General features: G+C 38.9%; 1 protein-coding gene across 8 annotated transcripts in view; it reads right to left on the bottom strand.

Annotated features, from left to right (window-relative positions):
- Positions 1–20334, bottom strand: part of DLG2 (discs large MAGUK scaffold protein 2) — a 1037179-nt gene that overhangs the window by 10397 nt on the left and 1006448 nt on the right. For 5 of the 8 annotated variants that reach the window (XM_050914880.1, XM_050914903.1, XM_050914872.1 and 2 more), the window contains 2 exons: positions 11959–12004; positions 578–628 (listed from right to left, as the gene is read on the bottom strand). In XM_050914880.1, the coding sequence (XP_050770837.1) occupies positions 578–628; positions 11959–12004 (97 nt within the window). Of the gene's footprint in view, positions 1–577; positions 629–8879; positions 8922–11958; positions 12005–12901; positions 13002–20334 lie in introns of all 8 variants that reach the window. The other 3 variants (XM_050914866.1, XM_050914888.1, XM_050914840.1) reach the window with 2 other exon arrangements.

Genomic DNA, 20334 nt, shown 5'->3' with positions numbered 1-20334 from the left:
TGCAGAGCTCTGTGATGGTGCATGCACATGGAGTCAAATGACTATGTGGAAGTATATATATTTGCTATTGCTCAACAAGGTCACTCCCAAATGCTTGCAGATGGACTCTCTCATGAGGCATGGAAAGGATATTGTAGGATTTTTTTCTCCTCAGTTATATGAGTGCATCCCCCATTAAATCAGGTGGGTGCACTCCCATTTTCAGTTGCCTTCTCGTAGGTTCAGCTACCCTGGTTAGAGGCACATATCACATGAGAAGGAAAATAACAAAGGCTTCCCATATAACAATATCGCAGTAAATCTAGAAAATCTGCATCAATATTTTGTAGACTGATTAACATATTTCTTAGTAAAGGCCATGAGAGCATACTGGGGAGAGTCCTGAGAACGTTAGGAAGCGGGGGCTAGTGAGGGAGAACCTTACATCATTTATTTTGTATGTGATCGACCGAGTGGCCAAGGAAAAGGAGCCGCAGAGAATCTGGGGCTGGCACAGCAAGTCTTACTGCTCTGCTGTCCCCAAAAATGTGAAATGAAAAATATAAGGAACAGTGACAGAAAGGCAGATGAAACTTACTTTCCTGTCTGGTGACAGGTTCATAAGAAAGGATGCAGTCTTCTTGTCCTCCTGATGAGAGAAGAAAGAGAAGAGACTGAAGCTGACAAGCAACACGTCAGGTACTAAAGCTTGATAAAATGCTTCACATATAGAGACAGATCGGGTTCAACACTTCTCTCTGGTAATGCTCTCACCTGAACCATTCCAAAGTCCCTCATAACTTTAAAGTGTGGAGACCACTTTTTTTGCTTCCCCTCCCTCCCCTGCCACATATTTCAATTTTCTTTGCTGAAATTGGGCTTTTTCAATGATGGGCAATAAGGCTTCATTATTGATTTGATAGCAAGGCTGTTTACAAGGATAATGCAGAAATTTAAGATGCAATTCTTTTGCTTGTCCGATTGTTAAGACCGTAACATGCTGCTGCAGGGCAAATCCACAGGCTACCTAAATTGAACAATTTTTATCCTCAGAATACATATATTTTGGTTGATCGTCCTTCTGTGCATAACCTCCGTAGTCTAGTTTATTCACAGCCTGGCATCTAGCTATGAGCTATTTTCTGACCCTTTTCCTTGAACACAAATCTCACAGCATCGTATTTTACACACTTATCCTCCCTCCGCTCCTGTTAGGACAGTGCTGTTTCCTCATGGTGACATTTAAAAGCAGAAAAACTTGCCATGAGAAACAAGTGGCACTATATGGACCACGACTTGGGTCCAGGTGTACAGCCCCAATGCGTCGCTGTCCTCTCCTCTACAAGAGTGCAAGAGGAGAGAGGGGAGGATTCTTCAATCTACTGCATGGATAATTCCTGGACATTTCTTTTTCTAGGTCACTGTCACATACTTGGTACCACATAAGGGCTCTGGCAGGTTCTAAATATGACTTAGGCTTAGCTAGGTTTAAAATGATGATTTTATTTTTACTCAGTTCAGGGCTTGTCTCCGAGAAGATCCACAGATGGGATTTTGCAACTAATTTAGATACTACAGAAGAAAGAGTGCCATAAGGGGTGCCAGGGCTTTATAAAATAGACAGGATTGCCTTCATTTCATCTGCTTGCACGCACACGAGTCTGTGTTACGTTACTCTGGTGGGCTCCTCTCAAACCGAAGTGTGCACATACAGGGGAATAGTGCTGCCTGACACCTGATGGATGATATAGGTAGGATTTAGAGGGGCCTACACCTCACCCTGAAGTAGTCTGACTGCTATCATCTGAGTCACTCTTGAGGCTCCATTAACTCTATTAACAAGGTTTGTATCACATGCAATGCCTAGCTCCCAAGTAGGTACAAAACTTTTTGCGGTTTAGTCTTAAGCTGACTCCCACCTCATGAATCTAATATGTTGATAGATTTTTTTTGTGATATATTATCTAGACAGCTGTCAGAAATGTGTAAGAAAGCTTTGCAAGCAAAAATAATGTTGTAATTAAGGACAATGACAGAGAAAGCAGATTAAAAAAATGTACTGATGTGTGAGGAGAGAGGGAGAACAGACAGGGCCGACTCCAACCTAGCAATGGTGCTGAAGCAGCAAAGGAGAAAACACCATTTTTAGTAAAAGGAAGAAATTAGACAGCTTTTGAGGACAAGGTAACATAACATATGAGGAGTGTGGATAATGGATTTTCTTTATTTGCAAATGTTTGATACTGTAATCACTTGCTTAACTTTGGCTTTTTGCAAAGTTAAAAACCTAGAATTATTGTTACACTAGGTTTCATGCATCAGATGTATTATTTTCCCTTAAGTTTCTCTGGGAATTTTGGGGGTGATATAAAACTCAGGATGTCCCATTCCCCTGGAGATGAAACGATTCACTCTCCAGGCTGGACGAGCATGCCTCTGCACTGCCTGCCCTCCAGCCCCCCGAGCCAAGGCTATGCTTTTCAACAGCCTGAGAAAGTCAGTCTTGGGGTGGGCGTGAAGCCATCATGTACTAAGCATGTGGAGGGGAGCCTGTTTGTGTGAATACAATCTTAAACTTGAAAATACTTGTTTCAATGTCATACAGAAGGGGATTAATTTCAGCTAATTTCAGAAACCTGTATCGTGAGTGCTTATGTCTGAGCTAGTCCCTAGGTACCCTTTAGAGTCAATGGGTGCCTACAAATAGGCAAGTGCTTATTCTAAGACGTGAGTCATCTGACCTATTTTAGATGTCTACTTTGGGATGAGAGAAAAAGTCAGAAGGGTGTGTTTGTCTCCATTGTCCCATAACGGCATTGTCCCATAACGGCATTTAAACAGCAAGGTCAGATGTAGACATCTGCATTTAAACAGTAGAATCCCATGGGAGTGACAGTGACAAGAGCAACTGAAGGGAAGTAACCAATAACTCTGACACTGTTGTTTAAAAATTTCTCTGTGGGCTAATATTTGGCTTTGGCACAGAATTATAACCAGCACAAATATGCCAGCATAGATTTTACCTTCTGTTTTGCCCAGTCTCTGGCAGACATGTCCACATGTCCACATCCACGCTATCAGTAGGGTATAGGCTATGGAGACAAACAAGCCTGTCATTTCACAGAAGTCTTGTGAAACTGTGGCCAGGCTGAAGGCAGAGAAAAAGCTCCAGCCCACTCAAATTGTGCAGAAGCGTAAGCCATTGGAAAGGGTTGCAGCAAGTAAGGAGAAACTTTGAGGCTGACTGTGATACACAGGTACTTAAAGATAGACATCTTCCTGAGTGAAGGCTCTTCAGTGCCGAGTTTCAGACTCAACATGGAGTGTGAATGTGGGGGAAAGCTGCACCATTTCCACTCCTTTACTTTTCTGGAAAAAGGGCTCAGGAAGCTCAAGTTTCTGTGTGAATAAAATCCTTCCAAGTACTGTCCAGACAAAATCCTGTAAGTCCTCAGAGGCTAATATGCATGTTAACTGTACCAGATGGTATTCTTTAATGACCTCTACTCAGTCAGTACTGCATGGTTTTGAGGTAGTCCATAAAGTATTAAGTATAATGAAGAGCTCTAGAGTCAATCAATAATTGGATTGCTATAACCTTGCGATGGCTTTGAGGTGTGAGACACAGTGTGAAATTCAGCAGGACACGGGCTCTTATTTATCATTTGACTAAGCCTCATTTACCACCCACATTAATGGCTTAATTAGCACAGGTTAGGTATATTGATCTGGAAAATCTTTGTGAAATTTAACAGACAAAACAAAAAGAGAAGAAAGAAAAAACCCTTTCTGTAGGATTTTGGCATGATCCCTTGTTCTTCAGTAAAATTCCATCAAGTCAAAAAGAGAAGAAAAGAAAGAAAATAAGGAAAGAGAAGAAAGAAAAAGGAAGCTTTCCTAAATGTAATATACTTATGAGTAAAATTATTGGAGGGCTTTTACTTTCCCAGGATCGCTATGGCTCTGCTTCCCTTTGTTCTTGGTTTACCTGTTGGTGATTTCTCATGCTTGGGAAGAGAATAACCTGGAGTTTGTTATAACTAGTAGCCTCTGTAATCTGGGCAGAGAGGTCCTGCATGGTCACATGAGTTTCATAAGGACTACTAATTTCATCTTTTTAAAGGATTTTATAGTGTTTCAGAGGGGTAGCCCTAGAATGGATTTAAGGTGTTGCCTCTGTTTTCCCTTTCTGATTAGATGGCAGAGAGTCTGTGGAAGACTCAAAACCAGTCTCAGTGTAGACCTGGCAGATATCAGGCTGGTGTAACTGCACCCAGCGTGGGAGTAATGGGCCAGGAGAGCTGCTGTGAGCTGCCGTGGTGCAGCCACCATGTAACCAAACACCTACCCTCATCAAGAACGTTATGCAGTGGGAATCCATTTATTTTGGCATCCCATTAATGGCTGTGAATGAAAAAATCTGTAAAGGGATCTAAGGCAGTGAATAACAAAAAAATATTACTTATGAAGACAGCTAAAAATTATTTATGATTTTAGAAAAATCAAAGAGAATTTTTGGGTTCATTAAAAATTCTGGACTAATGGTGGTGGTTACCATCAACACACATGTGAAATACATGTAGATGAGCCAAATTAATTTTATTTTTGAGCTCTTGCCTGAATTTTGTTGCTCAGCTGAATCTAAAATCAAAGAAGGCTTATTTTTCTGTCACCATCCATTTAGGTTTTGGGCTAATGTATGGATTACCTGAGTTGTACTTGCAAGATCTTGGAGAAATCAATTTCTTGTTTTGTTTCATCTGGACAGACTGCACTGCACAGTCAATCTCCTAGCCTCTATTTGGCTCAAAATCCCTTTCCTGGACCTCTATTTATGTAAGTAAACACACGATTTTTGGAAATATGTTGATAGCTATGAAAGGCTGGAAATCCAATTCATAAAAAGATCATCAGTAGTCTGAGAATGAATTTATGACCAAAAAGTGGTCTATCAATCAGCACTATATGTTTAAGATCAATATCGCTTGTGAGGGCATAAAATGAGACCTCAATACCTGTGCCAATTTGAGCACGCCTGAATAATATAGTAATCCTTGGGGAGTGTAAGAGCCAATGTAAGTATGCTAATTAATCAGTCCTAACATAATAATCAGGACTCCCTTAACCTTGTTCTGAGTCTTCAAATCTCATTACAAGAGTGACTTGCTGACAGAGGGTAAAAATTTTTGTTTCTAACAATTGTCCTTATTTTTAAATTTTAGTCATGTATTGCCTCTCTAGGTAATTGGTGCAATCACAACCAGTTATGCAATTAGGCTAAACAGATGTGGTAATGTGTGTGTAATTTTGATGACAGCTGTAAAAACCTTTACTGAACTACGTGTAAGAATGTTACAACACATAGGCAGTAGAGAGACTTGAATTTCATGGCCATTATGAAAATCATGTCTCGCAAAAGAAAAACTGATGAGTCCACGGTAAAAAAATATGTTCTTACAAGCTTGGTTTGAAAAAGAAATCAGAACATTTTAAGTTACAGAGCTCAAAATAAACTTTCAATCATGGTTTGATTAGCTGGTTCAGGGATAAGTCAAAGTTGGCTGTATGTATCCTTATCACAAAAAGAACAACTTTCAGCTAGACCAGGACTTTATATACCACTCTGCAAACTTGGTTTTACTCCTAAGAACAGGTGCAAATCAACTAACATAGTTATAGCCTTCATATTAGCATGGCCACTGTGATACAGCAGCAGCTGTGTGGCAGCTCAGCCCGTTTTAGATAAGGCCAGCATTTGTTCCTGGCTCAAAAATACCTTTTAATTTTTTTATAAAGGGCCAGATTCTGCTGCCAAATATGTTTGTGGTTCCCCCTGAAGTTAATGGAGCTGAAGGTTGTCTGTTGGGATAAAGAAAATCCCGCTGTTGGCTCCAGCTCTTTTGCTCATTACAAAGCCAGTGTTGAGACCACTGGCAGAAGAAATCAGGTTTATGATCTGCAACAGCCTTGCTGCTAAGACGTGGTCAAAGAATTTTCTCTTGAGACCGCATAGGAGGACTTTGAATTATATTATTATTTTGAAATAAAAACTATCTGACTTCTGTCGAGAAGTTGGTTTTTTAACCCCCAAGCCCAAGACATGAGCAATACTTCAGCGAAATACTCAAATTTTTAAGCAATATATTTTTCTAAATAAATATGAATGCGTCAGAATATCTCCTAGAAAAAGCCCAGTCAATTTGTAACCCCTCTGTTAATCGCTGTCCAGGGCACAGCCTGGACAGCTCTCAGAAGCATTCAACATCACTTTGTGTAGTTGTACCCCTCATTTGGAATGGTTCTAGGAATGATCAAGTAGTACAGGTTTTGACACTAGCTACTTTTCATCAAATGCTCATCATGAGAAGCAAAAGTTAGAGAAACATGTTAAAACAATTGCCAGAGACCCACTAGAAAAAATGCAGAGCACCTCACTCTGGACTCCAACTGGCCTGTTTTTATAGGGACAAATATGAACGTCTGCAGGAGAACACATGGCACTTGCCAGCCGTTTCTTACCCACACACTTTTCTTTGTGCTGGCCAAGGTGTGAATTGTTGATTGCATAGAATCATAGAAGCATAGAATCATTTAGGTTGGAAAAGACCTTGAAGATCATCGAGTCCAACCATAAACCTAACACTGCCAAGTCCCACTAAACCATGTCCCTTAAGCACCACATCTACCTCCAGGGATGGTAGGGATGGTGACTCAACCACTTCCCTGGACAGCCTGTTCCAATGCTTGATAACCCTTTTGGTGAAGAAATTTTTCCGAGTATCCAATCTAAACCTCCCCTGGCACAACTTGAGGCCATTTCCTCTTGTCCTATCGCTTGTTTCTTGGGAAAAGAGACCAACACCCACCTCGCTACAACCTCCTTTCAGGTAGTTGTAGAGAGTGATAAGGTCTCCCCTGAGCCTCCTTTTCTCCAGGCTAAACAACCCCAGTTCCCTCAGCTGCTCCTCATAAGACTTGTGCTCTAGACCCTTCACCAGCTTCATTGCCCTTCTTTGGACATGCTCCAGCCCTCAATCTCTTTCTTGTAATGAGGGACCCAAAACTCAACACAGTATTCGAGATTCTGCTGCTAACTGGCATAGCTCTCCCCCGGGCAGAGAAGGAAGCCCTGCCTGCATCTTTTCCACCAGGCAGCAATTGTCAGACATACCAGTAGCGTGTGCGGAGCTCCAGCCAACAGGATGTAGGCTGGATGCTGCTAGGATAAGACAGGAGCTTGCCCAGATGGAAACCACTCTAGAAGGAGAGTGCCTGCCATAGGCAATTGTTACCCCAACACTACTTTTCCTTCCAAGTATCTATGTCCCAACTAACTTCCCCAAACCATTTCTATCCTCTTTCTTGCACCTCAAAACATACACTGTTTCAAGCTATTGCACAGCCAATGAGGAACTGGCTACCTGGCCTGTCTTATGATGAAATTTGTGAACTAGCTTTTGTGGACCTGCCCCAAATGTTTGGCTGCAACTGGGCACCCCTGTTAAGTCTCCTGTTTGGGACAGTTCATCAGGCACGGGATGTGCTCAGCCACCAGCCTAGATTCTTCTCTGGCTTTTACCCTGAGCTCACCTGGAAATAAACACACCTGGAGGAGATTTGAGTTCTGCAAACTTTTGAAAATTTAACCTATTGACTCATTCCTAATTGTAAAGTCAGCCTGGGGAAAGAGCATCTTGTATTTCAAACATAAAATCCTCCTCTTCTTCTCAGTAGAGGACACATTAAAAATAAAGCGGTTCAGAATTGGATCTTGGCAGTTCAAGAGCGCCTACTGTTTTCTTGTGACTCTGGCAATTGCTTTCCAAGGAAACCTTTGCAATACAAGAGAATACAAACTAATTTACCATTTCTGAATTGCATAAGATTAGCCGTTTTACTGAAACAAACCAGTGTTTATTAACAGAGCTCAGCTGCTATGCACTATATCAAGACTAGTAAATATGAGGTATGATACCAATGATTACCTGAATGTATGCGGGTGCTTAGCACAAGTGCTGAGTGACTGGTGGAAAACTTGATTTGCTAAGCAAATGGCTTGAAAAAATTAAACAACTGGGTGAATTAGTAAGCAATCTATCATTTTAATTACCTTTTATTACATTTCCAGTCATTTATTTAATGCCTTATTTTTTTGCTTTTCAATACTTCCAGAAAAATAGTTATATTGGTTAAATTTTGGGTATTACTAGATAGCCAATAGATATTACTATAGACCCAGAATGTACAATCTGCCTCTTGGCTATGTGACCACATGGAGTCTATAAGTCCAACCAAATCAAGTTGCAGGGTTGGGACCTCCACTTACAGGGAATCAGTGACATTCAGTGGCAGTGCCTAAGGGGTGAAGGTCTATCTTACCTTTTTTTGAAGACTTCAATATGCATTAGGAAATCTGTACTGCCAAAATTAAGGGCTCAACAAAATTTTTGGGACTATTTCTTAGCCCTTCATACAGGCATGCAGAAATGCAAGTAAAAATTGTGACCTTGTAAAGAGGATGCCTTTTGCAGATTTGAATACAGCTATGGAGTAATTTTACTCTTAAAAGATCATCAAGAAACTGTCCCTCCCTGTTGAAATAAACTACTTGTCACTAAACCAAATAATCCTGACTTTCACAGGCTACCCAAAGCCAGGTTTGGTTTTATGTCCCAGAATACCTCTCAAATAACAACCTTCCTCCCTTCTCTTATAAAGGTTGCCAGTTTTCTTTTATAGCTTTGTACTCAAGATGTGGTCGTAAATTTGAATTCCAAGCCATTTGCTCCAACTGTCTTTTTAACATTAACAAAAGAGTAGCAAGGAGAGAAACAAAATAAAAGAAACAAACAGAACAAGCAATGCAAAGTAAAAGGACTCTAATGAAAGCAGTAACTTACTGTAGCTACTTTCACTATCGCTGGCATTAGAAGAAACATGTTCTGCAAGAACAGTACAGCAAATTAAAGAACATAACCAAGCACCACAGAGCTGCAGAAACTTAAAAGAACTGCCACAGTCATGCAAAGGTAGTTGTGCAGAGAAGAAATAAAAACTATGCAGTGACACCACCTGAAAATTCTCAGATAATTTACACACGTAAAATGAAAGCTTTCTCTCTTGTCGCATTTCAGAAAGAGACTGTTTGTATTAGCTAGTGATATGCGTCATGGCAAAGCCATGTCTTTTCTTGATGAGACAGTTAATGGCATCTCAGATAACTTAATTTCAAAGTATATTATTGTCCACTTGCATCTCAGTGGATGCCTTGAGTAATGTCATGAAACCTGAGCGTCTGCTCATATTATTCTGCATTACCAGTAACGTGCATCATTAATGCATTGGAACTATTCCTGCTAAAGTTCTAACCTGTGTCCATCTTTAATCACTGTGTACTATCCCAAAGGGTTAACAAATTAACATGAAAATGGTTTTGATATCAAATATTCTAACTGTATCTATTTTACCCTGTCCAAAAAAAGAAGACAAAGCCAATGACAAAACTAAGAAAAAAATGGAAAAAATCTCTTTTTCAGGCATTGTCTAGCCTCAGGATTTGAGCTAGAGTATGAAAACCTTTACCAGACCAGTCTGGATGGGTGAATAGGGATATAAGAACTATCATGATGGGTCAGACTTGTGGTTTGGCAAGTCTGGTGTCCTGTTTCTATTATCATATTATTTAAAGGAAGGTGCAATCTATATCATGTGAAGTTGCTGTTCCCAAACTGTAGTCAGCAGACTGTTTATGATCAGTCAGACCATGCTATATGGTCTCCAGGAGGTTTGCAGAATCACATTAAATGGTAGTTTTAATAGTATCTCTGGTAGAAATGCTGGTTACTTTGCACCTGAAATATCATTTGACAGTTGAAACTTTTCAGTTGGTCCAGGACATTTAGAAGCCAATGGTATAATGGCTATACAGTGAGGAGCCACCCTGGGTTAATGAGAAAGACACAGTGGTTAAATGGACAATGAGTACAAATAAGTCACCTCCTGATGAACACCAAGAACCAAAATTGGTCCAATATTTGTCATTAATCCAGTGGGCAGATTAGGCTGTGGGTGACCCACAACACTCACCTGCAGCTGCCTCTAAACATTCCCAGTGAAAGAAGGAACTCATAAAAGCCAAGAATCCCTTGGGATGAACCCAGAGTAGACCATGCATGGATGTCATGAAGGATGATTACGGAAACAGTGCCAAGACCACCTCTTCTCTGCAAGGTGCTGCATTTCCCCCACGTACCAATCTAATGGCTTAGGGTTCATAGAGTGGGACTGATGGGGTTACTGGAGCAGCAGAAATGAGAGGGGATGATATCTGATAAAAATAGTAAGGGAAAACTTTGATCTTGGGCTTAGAAAGAAGCTTTAAAAAATTAAACTTACATTTTGAAGAAAACAGTATATTGACTTTCGGACATTTCATAGCAAGTTAACAAGGGTTGTCTCAAACTAATATGCTACACAGGACCCTGAAGAACTTTATTAAACAAGAATAAATATCCTTCATAGTAAGAACTGTCATTAAAAAGCATATCTGAATTGAATATTAGTGAAATTTGGATGGGTGGGAATGTCTAGAGGTGTGTCAGTAATTGAAAGCTAGGTCCAATATTAACAGAGAAACCAGAGCCTATATAATACCTCTGTGCTATTTTTCCCTTAGCAATTTGCAGAATTCAGTTATCTCCTTTCAAATGGTTGGATGTTATGGAGATTTGTGTAATGACACAGATATTCAGGAGGGTTATCAGGTCAGAAGTATTCTACTTCTCTTTAGGCAGGGAAAGATCTGCATTTGCTGCTAATGAGCTGCTACGACACTTAAAGTAGCAGAATGGTAAAAATTCAGGTGGCAGTAATATTTGCTGTCTATCACTGACAAAACTAGTCTTGCAGAACTGTTCTTTGTACAAGAGATGAAGCTTTCATCTTTAAATTGTGAGCTACTGTATGGCTTGAATGTAAACCATTAAAAATCCCTTCAACAAATCAGTCAGAAACGGAATAATCTCTAAAATTGTGTGCATGGATGTGCATTCCTGCAATTAAAAAGCACATACAAAACAGTAGGCGATGCAGTGTTAACATTCACACACATTTTGCTCCAATTACTTGGTGCTTAAGAAAAAGGATAAGAACTGAGGAAGAAGCAGCCAAACACATGCAAGTGGCATTTTCTTTAAATTATTTAGATCTGGATACAGAATATAATGTAGCTATTTATATAGAAATCAGCTGCAAATATTTCACTCTATACAATTTTTTCTGGTCTAACTTTCAAGGAAGCAAAATTTTTTCTCAACAATTATCTGACACGTTACACATTCTGCAATGCCAAATCTTGAGACAGGATTGCTGCATCAGAGAAAGACATTGATTAAGGTTGCATGACAGAGAATAGGTTGCTAATGGTGAAATGGATCCAAAATTAGCTTTGGGGAAGGCATGGTCTTCTCTAGCCTGCAAACGACTTCTTCCATTAATAACAAATACTAATCTAAAATCCAGCAAAGTAACAAACACTCCCATGCAAAAAGCTGAAAATGCAGAAGCAACAGCATAAAATAATTTTCTATTGATCTCCTCAGGATGTGATCAAGTTAAAATGTTTAACTTCCCCTTAAGATGGAGAGGGAGGGATTGTTGCTGAAAAGAACAGTCTAGGCAGCAAAACGAGTTCTGGGTATGCTACTCTACAGAACTGCCATGATGGGAACAATAACATACTGTCAGAAACAAAAGGTGTTATTACAAAAGAAGTGAAAGTGTCTGCTTGATACACTGTATGTTATTCAATATTGTCATGCAGAACAAAACGATTGAAACATTTTTAATGCATTCACAGCTGGGTAACAAAGAAAACTCTATCTTGTGCATGCTAGGAGTGGAGGGTCCTCAGAGAAGGAACAGAAGCCAAAACAAAACAAAACAAAAAAAGATTTACAGTGACCATTCCTGGGAACTTACTCAGAGTCTTTGTTCCATAACCGTCGTCACCTAATCCGGGGATGTCCTGCACGGAAGTCCCCAGAGAGAGCAATGAGAAAGGAAGAACAGCCGCAGAAGAGGAAGGAAGAAGTCAGTGGAGTTGAAATGGATACTACCATGACTGACCATGTTGATTGAGCAATCTGGATCCCTGCTTTTTCTTTCTGAAACAACTTTAGACCCATATTCTATGCGAATACAGCAATGAAAGAGGCAGTGACCATGATATACGGCTTTTGGAGCTGTGAGGAAGAAGGAACAACCAGATAAATAAAGTCCCAGAAACGATCCTCACTGGATGAATTTAGGAGAGAATTATTAAGAAAAAAAGTGAATATTTGGGCTTGGAACTAGCATATATTTTTAATAATGCTGGTTCTCTATACAATTTAAGCAAGCAGTAAATGCCCAGGGAGGTACACATTCCAAGATCTGATTTACTTCTTTAAGCTGTTAGCACAGTTGCTTCATTTAATTGTTAAACTTTCAGTGAAGCTGCCCATGGCAATCAGCTTGGAGAATGTCAAAGGCAAAAGAGAGATTAGAGCAGACCTTTTAAAAAGTAATAATTTAGTTTAGTATTGTGAAAGAAATCACATTTGCATTATTTTGAGCCAGTTCTGATCTGGGAATATTTAATCAGAGACAAATTTGGATTTATGACAGGTGCCGCAACAACTTTGAGGAGCCACATTTGCTCTTCCAAAAGTTAAGGTCACTGTTTTATTCTTCTGAAGATGATGTTTCCAGGGATGGAAGGACCAGCTGGATCCAAACTGCAGTCACACATTGGTCACAGTAGTAATACCTCTCCTGCCTGCCTACGACAGATATTTGCCTAGATGTGTGGGATGCTGGTATCATGCGTGTCACCCATTTTTTGTGCTGCTGCATGTGACATCGTCTCCAAGAGGTTACTTACGTTCTGGATCACTTGTTTCCTGCTCACTCTGCTCCTTGCTCTTGTAGAATGGGAATTTTCGTGAAAAGATGAAGTTCTTTTTACGCTTGTCATTGAATGACTGTGAAGGAGAAAAGGCATGGGGCAAAAACAGGGACGTCTAATTGTTGTCACACTCATGCTGACAAAACAACTAGTTTGTAAAAGTGGAGAGAACTGTAGTGACTCAAATCAGTCCAAACCAAGCGGCTGCAAAGAATCAGAGGTGGTTGCGGTGAGGTCTGCAGGTTGAAGGCAAAGCCCCGGAGACTGGATCGATTTGATTACAGAGGTCTCAAATCACAACCTTCAGCTCCTTATTTGGAAACTATTGTGTTTGGCTTGTTCCGATGAAGGGCTACAGATGGCTCAGCATGCTTTGAGATCAAGCCACTCATCTTTAATCATAGGAGACTGTGCACAGAATTAATTAACTGGCTGAAAAAGAATAGGCTGTAAAGAGGAAAGCAGAAGCCTTTGATTTGCTTGTAATAGGTACGTGATTTCAGCCCTGTGCCAATTAAAATCAAGTATTTTTTTCTGGTAACTGCTGCTGATTTCATAGTATTTTATTTGGCCTCTTAATTGACAACTTCTTAAGTGTGTTTTAATGCTTTTTCTTTGCATAATTTAAAAAAATACTTTGTTTTATTTTATACATGTATATTTACTCATTAGGTTCCTCTGGATATGCTTTTAGTTTTACGTGATTTAGAGATGGAGTTCTGCTGATAAGCAGTATTTCATTGCATATTGAGTAACATACATTGCTTTAATTCTTCAAATGGGGAATTAATATGGAAGAAATTGGGTTTTTTAACACGATAAAACCTTTGACTTTATAGACAGTCATAAGGGCTCATAGCACTGTACTATGTAAAAGCAGGATATGCCTACTTGGGACATTTATTTCAGATGCTAAATGAGGAATTAGAGTCCCTATACAGTCAATTCAGAGAAGGTGGCATTTCCAGAGGGCACCTACGTTGAGCTGCAGATAGTGCTTATCCGAAGTGATCTGTGTCGTCCATCAGACAATGTCCTATACTGTTTCCTATAGTGAACATATGCAATGCCCAGACACACGACTTTGCAAGTGATCACCTCCAAGAAAGCAGAGACCTTCTTAACTCATTTAAAGGACCATCATCATGTGTTTGTCATTGCTTGAATGAAATATAACTGGTATTTGGCTCCAATTCTGAAATGGAATATATTTAGAGTTTCAGAACATAATTAATTTTGTTACATTTTGGAAGCGCAGCATAAAATGTGGTTTAGAATATGTATTTCCAAAAGATGTGAAGTTAGGTACTGAAAATCTCTATTAAAATAGTTGTCTACTTGTGTCACGAAAGTTTCATGCCACTTTTACATTTCAAGCATATTTAAAGTTCAGTAACTGAAAACAAAGGAAAAAAAAATGCACATGTAGAATAAATGATTCATGAAAATCTCTCAGAGTATGTAAACATTCAATGTGAAATTAATGTGGAGGTCATGCACAAATAATCCAGACAGCATGCAATTTCAAAACAAAGCAAATATGAAAGAAAGCCAGAGGAAAAAAAAAAATGCACATGAAGGATTAAAGTAATCTGTGGATGAAAAGAGGACTGACATGCACATTACATCACTTTAATGACCTAAAGGATATAATTAAATTAAAATGTGTTTTCTGTGATAATTTGTTTTATTTTTCCAAAGAAAGGAATGTAGCATGTTAACATTTCCCATTGTGAAAATGTTGTTTGTCACGATTCATCTGAATTTGACATAGTAATACTATAGGCATGACACTTTAAAAGGGGAAAAAAAATATATATACACAATAGCACCTCAAAAAACAAAGGGGTTTTAAAATGACAATCACTTTGTTACCAAATGCCATTTCACTTTGGAATTAAAGAGAATGTTATCAAATTGATAAATAAATATGCTGTGTTTCACAGAGATTATACGATAAATAACACTTATAAGTATTCTTTTTCCATTTTTCCCCCAACAGTCTAGAGCAAAATCTTCAGAAAATCCATTTTCACCAGAAAAACATATATTTTTTTCAAGCTTATGTCTAACAGTATATTCCAAATTAGACAGGTATACTATAGTGTTATATAACCTTTTTCTCCTTCTGCAATTTCAAGTACTGGGTTGCCTTTTTAATCAGATATTGTTCCACTTCAATTAGGACAATCAAAATCTGGCAATTCATAGCAGGTGACTATTATGTCCAACTGTGTCACTGCATTTACATCAGTAAAAAGCCTTGTTCCTAAAATAAAGGTGACTCCTAGTTTATTGATATCCATAAGCAAATATGTTTATGCATGTGTTAATATTTCTATAGATTAATCGATGTGTATATTCATATTAATGACCATATATACTATCATAGTGTAGTCAGAGGGTTTCTATTTAAAATAACAAAGAATATTATTAAACACTAAAATGGGTCTGAACGTGCAAACTTATAGAAATAATTAGTCCTTGGTATTAACTGAATGGGCTTACTAAGTATTTATTTTCTTGTACATTAAGTGCATGTTGCTTCACAAGAAGCCAAAGACAGGAGCCTTGATTTTGGTTTTGTATCCAGTATAAATGTGATTAAACTCAGGCTGATGGTCTCCACCTTAAGGATATGAAATCCTGCAGATACCCAGCAAAATGCTTCTTACAGATACCAAGATATGTATCTCCAATGTATAGAGATAACGGGGTTGGCAAAGAGAGGAAAGGGAGACTCATACAGAATAAAGCCATGTTTTTATTGGACACACTGTGTTAATTCCAGATTTTGTGCTGTTGATGGAGTAGAGACCAACACTGAACACATGTTTTCTTTTTTAAGAAAGGATCATGCGTGTGAAGAACGGTGGTAAGGTTAAACTGCAAAATTCGAATGTATGTTTTTGATAGACTATTTCTATAAAATGGAAACTTTGAGACTTGTCAAATATTCTGGAGCCAGTTTTCACGGGGGCTCCCTATGCTGCTAGAGAGCTGTGAAATAGCCGTAGGATAAACGAGAGGTATTTGCCTACATCTCTCAGCCCAATGCAAAAGTTGCATGCAACTCCAATTAAAATTGTGATATCAAGCTTAGGCTTGATTCAACAGTATTTATGCAGGCAGAGTTTCTGAAAGTCAGTGAAAAAGTGCCTGAAAATGGATTCCTGTATAAGTTGCAATTTCTTTCCTATGAGTATTGTAAAATCCTGTAATGGCAAATACCTCGGGCATTTCAGTCACAGTGAAAAACCTGTACAATAGATTACTTTTATACCTCACTGCCATCAGTTCACACAGACGACCACTAACCTAGGAATTGGCATTAGTAGGCACTTTATATAGACAAGTGCCTAAGACTAAAAAGCAAATGAAATCTTCAAGTACTGTTTGACAACTGAACAGTGATGTCATTCTTCACAACATTTGAACTGTGATGAAAAAGTGTCTTTTCTCAGAAAAAAAGGGGAGAAAAGCTTTCATCGATGTCCTGGCTTGAATTCTTGTTTGATATTACTTAGGCATAGACTGTGTTTTGAAGAAGCCAAGGAAAAAAATTGTGATGTGCACTCTTGCTTGACCAAATATCCCCAGATGTCCCCAGTTATGTAAGTCTGGCTTATACATATCAACCTTCCCTGGTTGTGACAGACATTAAGACACTGCATGTTTCTTCTTCTTCAGAACTCCCTTCGGTATTTTTTTGTGTCAACATCATTTTTGTATTCTAAATGCTTTTCTCTAGGTGCAGCAGCCATATATATATTACTCATCAGCTAATAGGATAGTGTTTTTTTTAAAGGCAATTTTCATGTAACATTGAATAAACAATCCAATTTCAAAATTTGCTTTATAGTGGTAAACATCACAAAGAATAGTGTATCAGTAATTTCATAGTTGTACCATACTGCAATAGGCAACTACATCATGTCATTGTTTACTTTGAGCTTCTTCCCAACTTTTTTTCACAATGTAGCTGATCCAGCCCATACTGTTTAGTGCAGATGTGCTCTTGATAGAGGTTGTCCTCTTTATGCTTTGCAGAAGAGCCTAATATGTTGAGGAAAGATTTCTTTTGATGCTCTAAAAGCTCTAAAAGCAACTATATCTTCTAAAAGCCATTAAACTCCCAAATACATTGAGAATACTTTATTTTGCTATTTCATTCAACCAATGCTAATCCTCAGTCATGAGCTGGGAACCAGTGTTTGGGGATCACCTGAGAAAAAGCTGTTACAGAGCACTGGCTGTGAAATTCTTTTATACAGGGTGCAGATGAATTTCATTTACCACCTATTTTTAGGCAGCTTTGAGCTAAGCTTTAGCCTAGTTTTTATGTTATGTGATTATCTGGATCAGTCTTGTTCTGAAATTGGTCTAGCAGTGTATATGAATGTGTTCGTTCATTTTGCTGCTTCTCATCAGCCATGGTATTTTTGATTCTTCTTTAATATCTGGTTTTGGCCTAACTTAAATGAAAAGCCCTCACTTATACAGCATTCTACAAAAACCTACAAAATTTATCAGCAACATTATGTCCCTGCAATCCTTTTCTCTATATTTAATTCACACTTTTTGTATTAGGGACATTCTTTTACTCTGTTTGAACACTGACTTTAATAAAGGTTTGGGCACTCAAACGCTGTTAAATCTCTACATGTTAAATCTCTCTCATCATACTGAAAAGTTGCACTGATACCAGAAAGAAAAGTTTTGGACTGTAACAGATACTCAGTGTCATTTCTCCTTTCAAGCACATGTATCACCTCTCTGCTTTTATAGTGGGCTTCTTCACTTAGCAATTTGAAATGCATGATGAATATGAAGTCTCCAAGACAAACTTTTGAAGACGATCCTGTGTTAGTACATTTGCTTTATGTGAAAAGTGGTTTTGCAGTTAGCATGGCAGCATGGACTGGGGAACAGGGGTCAAACCGCACTTTGGGATCTTCTGCCTCATTGTCCCATCTGCAATACTGCGACCGTAGCAGTGCCCTCCTTACAGGCACTTTGCGGGGACTAGGTCAACACTAGGACCTGGTGAATACTATCACTGAGGCCATGGTAGTTTCTTTTATTAAGATAATGAAGTATACTGAGGTTAAGTGACTTGACGAAGTCTAGAAGAAAGCCAATGCTACTGAGCCATTCTTGCCTTCCTGGTGTAACCACAAACTTGGCCACGGACTGGGTTCACACACATAGACATCTCCTAATGACGTCTGTGCAGACATGCAGAAGATAAATGAAGAAGTTGTTAGTGGCAACTGTAAGCCTGATTGTATAGTGACCACTCAGTATATTTCTTAAGACATGTATCTGTCATTCGCAGTCTGACCACACAGTTATATGCTGGCAAGCAACACTTGCCAACTTCTCTATGTCTTTTTATGAGATGCAGGGGAAAGGATGTCCCATTCTGTTAAGTTCAACCTTAAATTTTCTTAGATACTGCAAGTATTTGGGAAAAAAAATAAGCCTGGGCTACAGTCATTCCTTATTGAATTTTTGCACCATGATCTGTTTTGATAAGTGAGAACAAACTTAGGGTGAGAAGAAGCTCAGATGAAGATAACTCTGCTTGCTTAGTTTTCCCATGAAGCTGCAGGGAGATTTGGATCTTGGAAATCCAAAATGAAAAAGTACAAGCCTGATTAAAAACTCCATTCTCTCTAGCTTCTACAGACAAGGGTAGTGTTGTTTAGTATTCATAAATATGAAATTTTACTAATCTTTTTTTAAGACTGACTTAGTGCCACTTGTCAGCCAGCAACTCAATTTTAATTCCTAACAAAACAACAGTTAAAAACAACACAAACTACCAGGGGAACAGAAAGATTAACAGACTTTCAAGAAAGCATGTAAAGGCAGTATTTCCAATTCTGCAAACATGTATTTAACTTGGTGCAAGGTACGAATCACATTAAAAAGGGAGTACTCATCTGTGCTAATTTACATTGCATCATTGCTGGCAGGATTGAAACACCAATGTAAAATCCTTGTGTACGTGACAGCCAAGGTCATTTACAAGTATCTGAAGGTTGTACACAAAGAGGGTGGGAAGGATTTGTTCAAGCAGCAACACTGAAATTAATAGTATGAAAATAAGAAAGGGCAAAGCTCCTTGACAGTGAAATCAATTTGGATGTAGAATAACCTGCCCCAAGGGAAGTGGAAAAGCCTAGATCATTTTTCACATTTAAAACAAATCTGTTAAGTACTATGGGGAATAACACTGCAGTGCAGGGAGAGAAGGGGGCGGTGAAGGGAAAAGAGCTAAACAATAAGCCTCTCCCAGCTCTAATGTCTGTGTTTCTGTGATGAGATGCTCACAGGTCCAACATCTCAGAGTTGTGCTGGGGTCCAGCGCAGGCTTTGACCTAGCTGGGATCACTACAGGCATATGGGCAGCGTGAAAGTCTTCCTCTCCTTTCTCAAGGCTGTCTCTGGAGTTACAAGTTGTATTTGATGTTTGGCAATGTCCCAAACCCTCCTCTGTTCTTGTTAAATCTTTTTTCCAAAAAGTAACTTTCCCTGTTAGAGCTGATGTATGCCATCAGCTACTGATCCCACTAGTAAATCTTTGCACATGTGAACCGGTCTCAGCATCCTTTGTGCAAGTTTTGGGACTGTCTAATCACCAGCCCAGACCCATAGATTTTCCTACAGTGTGCACTGTAGGACCTTTATCAGCTTGATCTTCATTCCTCATGTCTTTTTCTTAACTCTGATTCCCAGCTGACTGCTGGTGCTTCTTTAGATTTGCAAATGAAATTGAGGATTTTGGTCTCCTTTATGCAATCTTTTGAATTAATCTCACTAATAAATAAAGCTGCAGAAGGTGTTAGATATCTGTGCTGTTAAAAAACCCCAACTTGCTCCTTTATCACTATTTTTTGTGGAATCTTTTATTTGTGCAATCAAGTGCTGTGCACTTGACTTGTGCAAGTGTAAACTACTTCATAAAATGGACCATTGCATAAAAAGAGTAAGTTGCGTAAAGACCTTTATTAGTCTTATTTTGTGAAGTAGTAGTGGAGAAAGATTTACAATACCTACATGCCTTCAAACTATTCACTGAAAGATAATCGGAGCAGACCTCTTTTGAACTGCCCTTTTGAGTTAAAGGAAGAGTGTTTGCACTCACAGGTGACTGGTGTAGCAGGCTGAATTATGGCAAAGATCTGGCTCAGGAGACAGTGAATCATACCAGGCTCATGGTTTTCATTTAAAACATTGATTTATTTAGGCCTTACAGCTAAAATTATAAAAAATAAAGGCATGGGCAAACAAAAACAAAGTCAATCTCTAAGAGACTGGTGTGAGGTTTGTGTAGGAGGTGAAGTTCCTACATCTTCCAGTAATGCATCTCACACTACCAGTCTCACAGACGGGATGTCAAA

Source organism: Gymnogyps californianus, chromosome 1 (assembly GCF_018139145.2).
Source record: "Gymnogyps californianus isolate 813 chromosome 1, ASM1813914v2, whole genome shotgun sequence".
NCBI lineage: Eukaryota > Metazoa > Chordata > Aves > Accipitriformes > Cathartidae > Gymnogyps > Gymnogyps californianus.
This window is presented reverse-complemented; position numbering and strand designations above follow the sequence as displayed.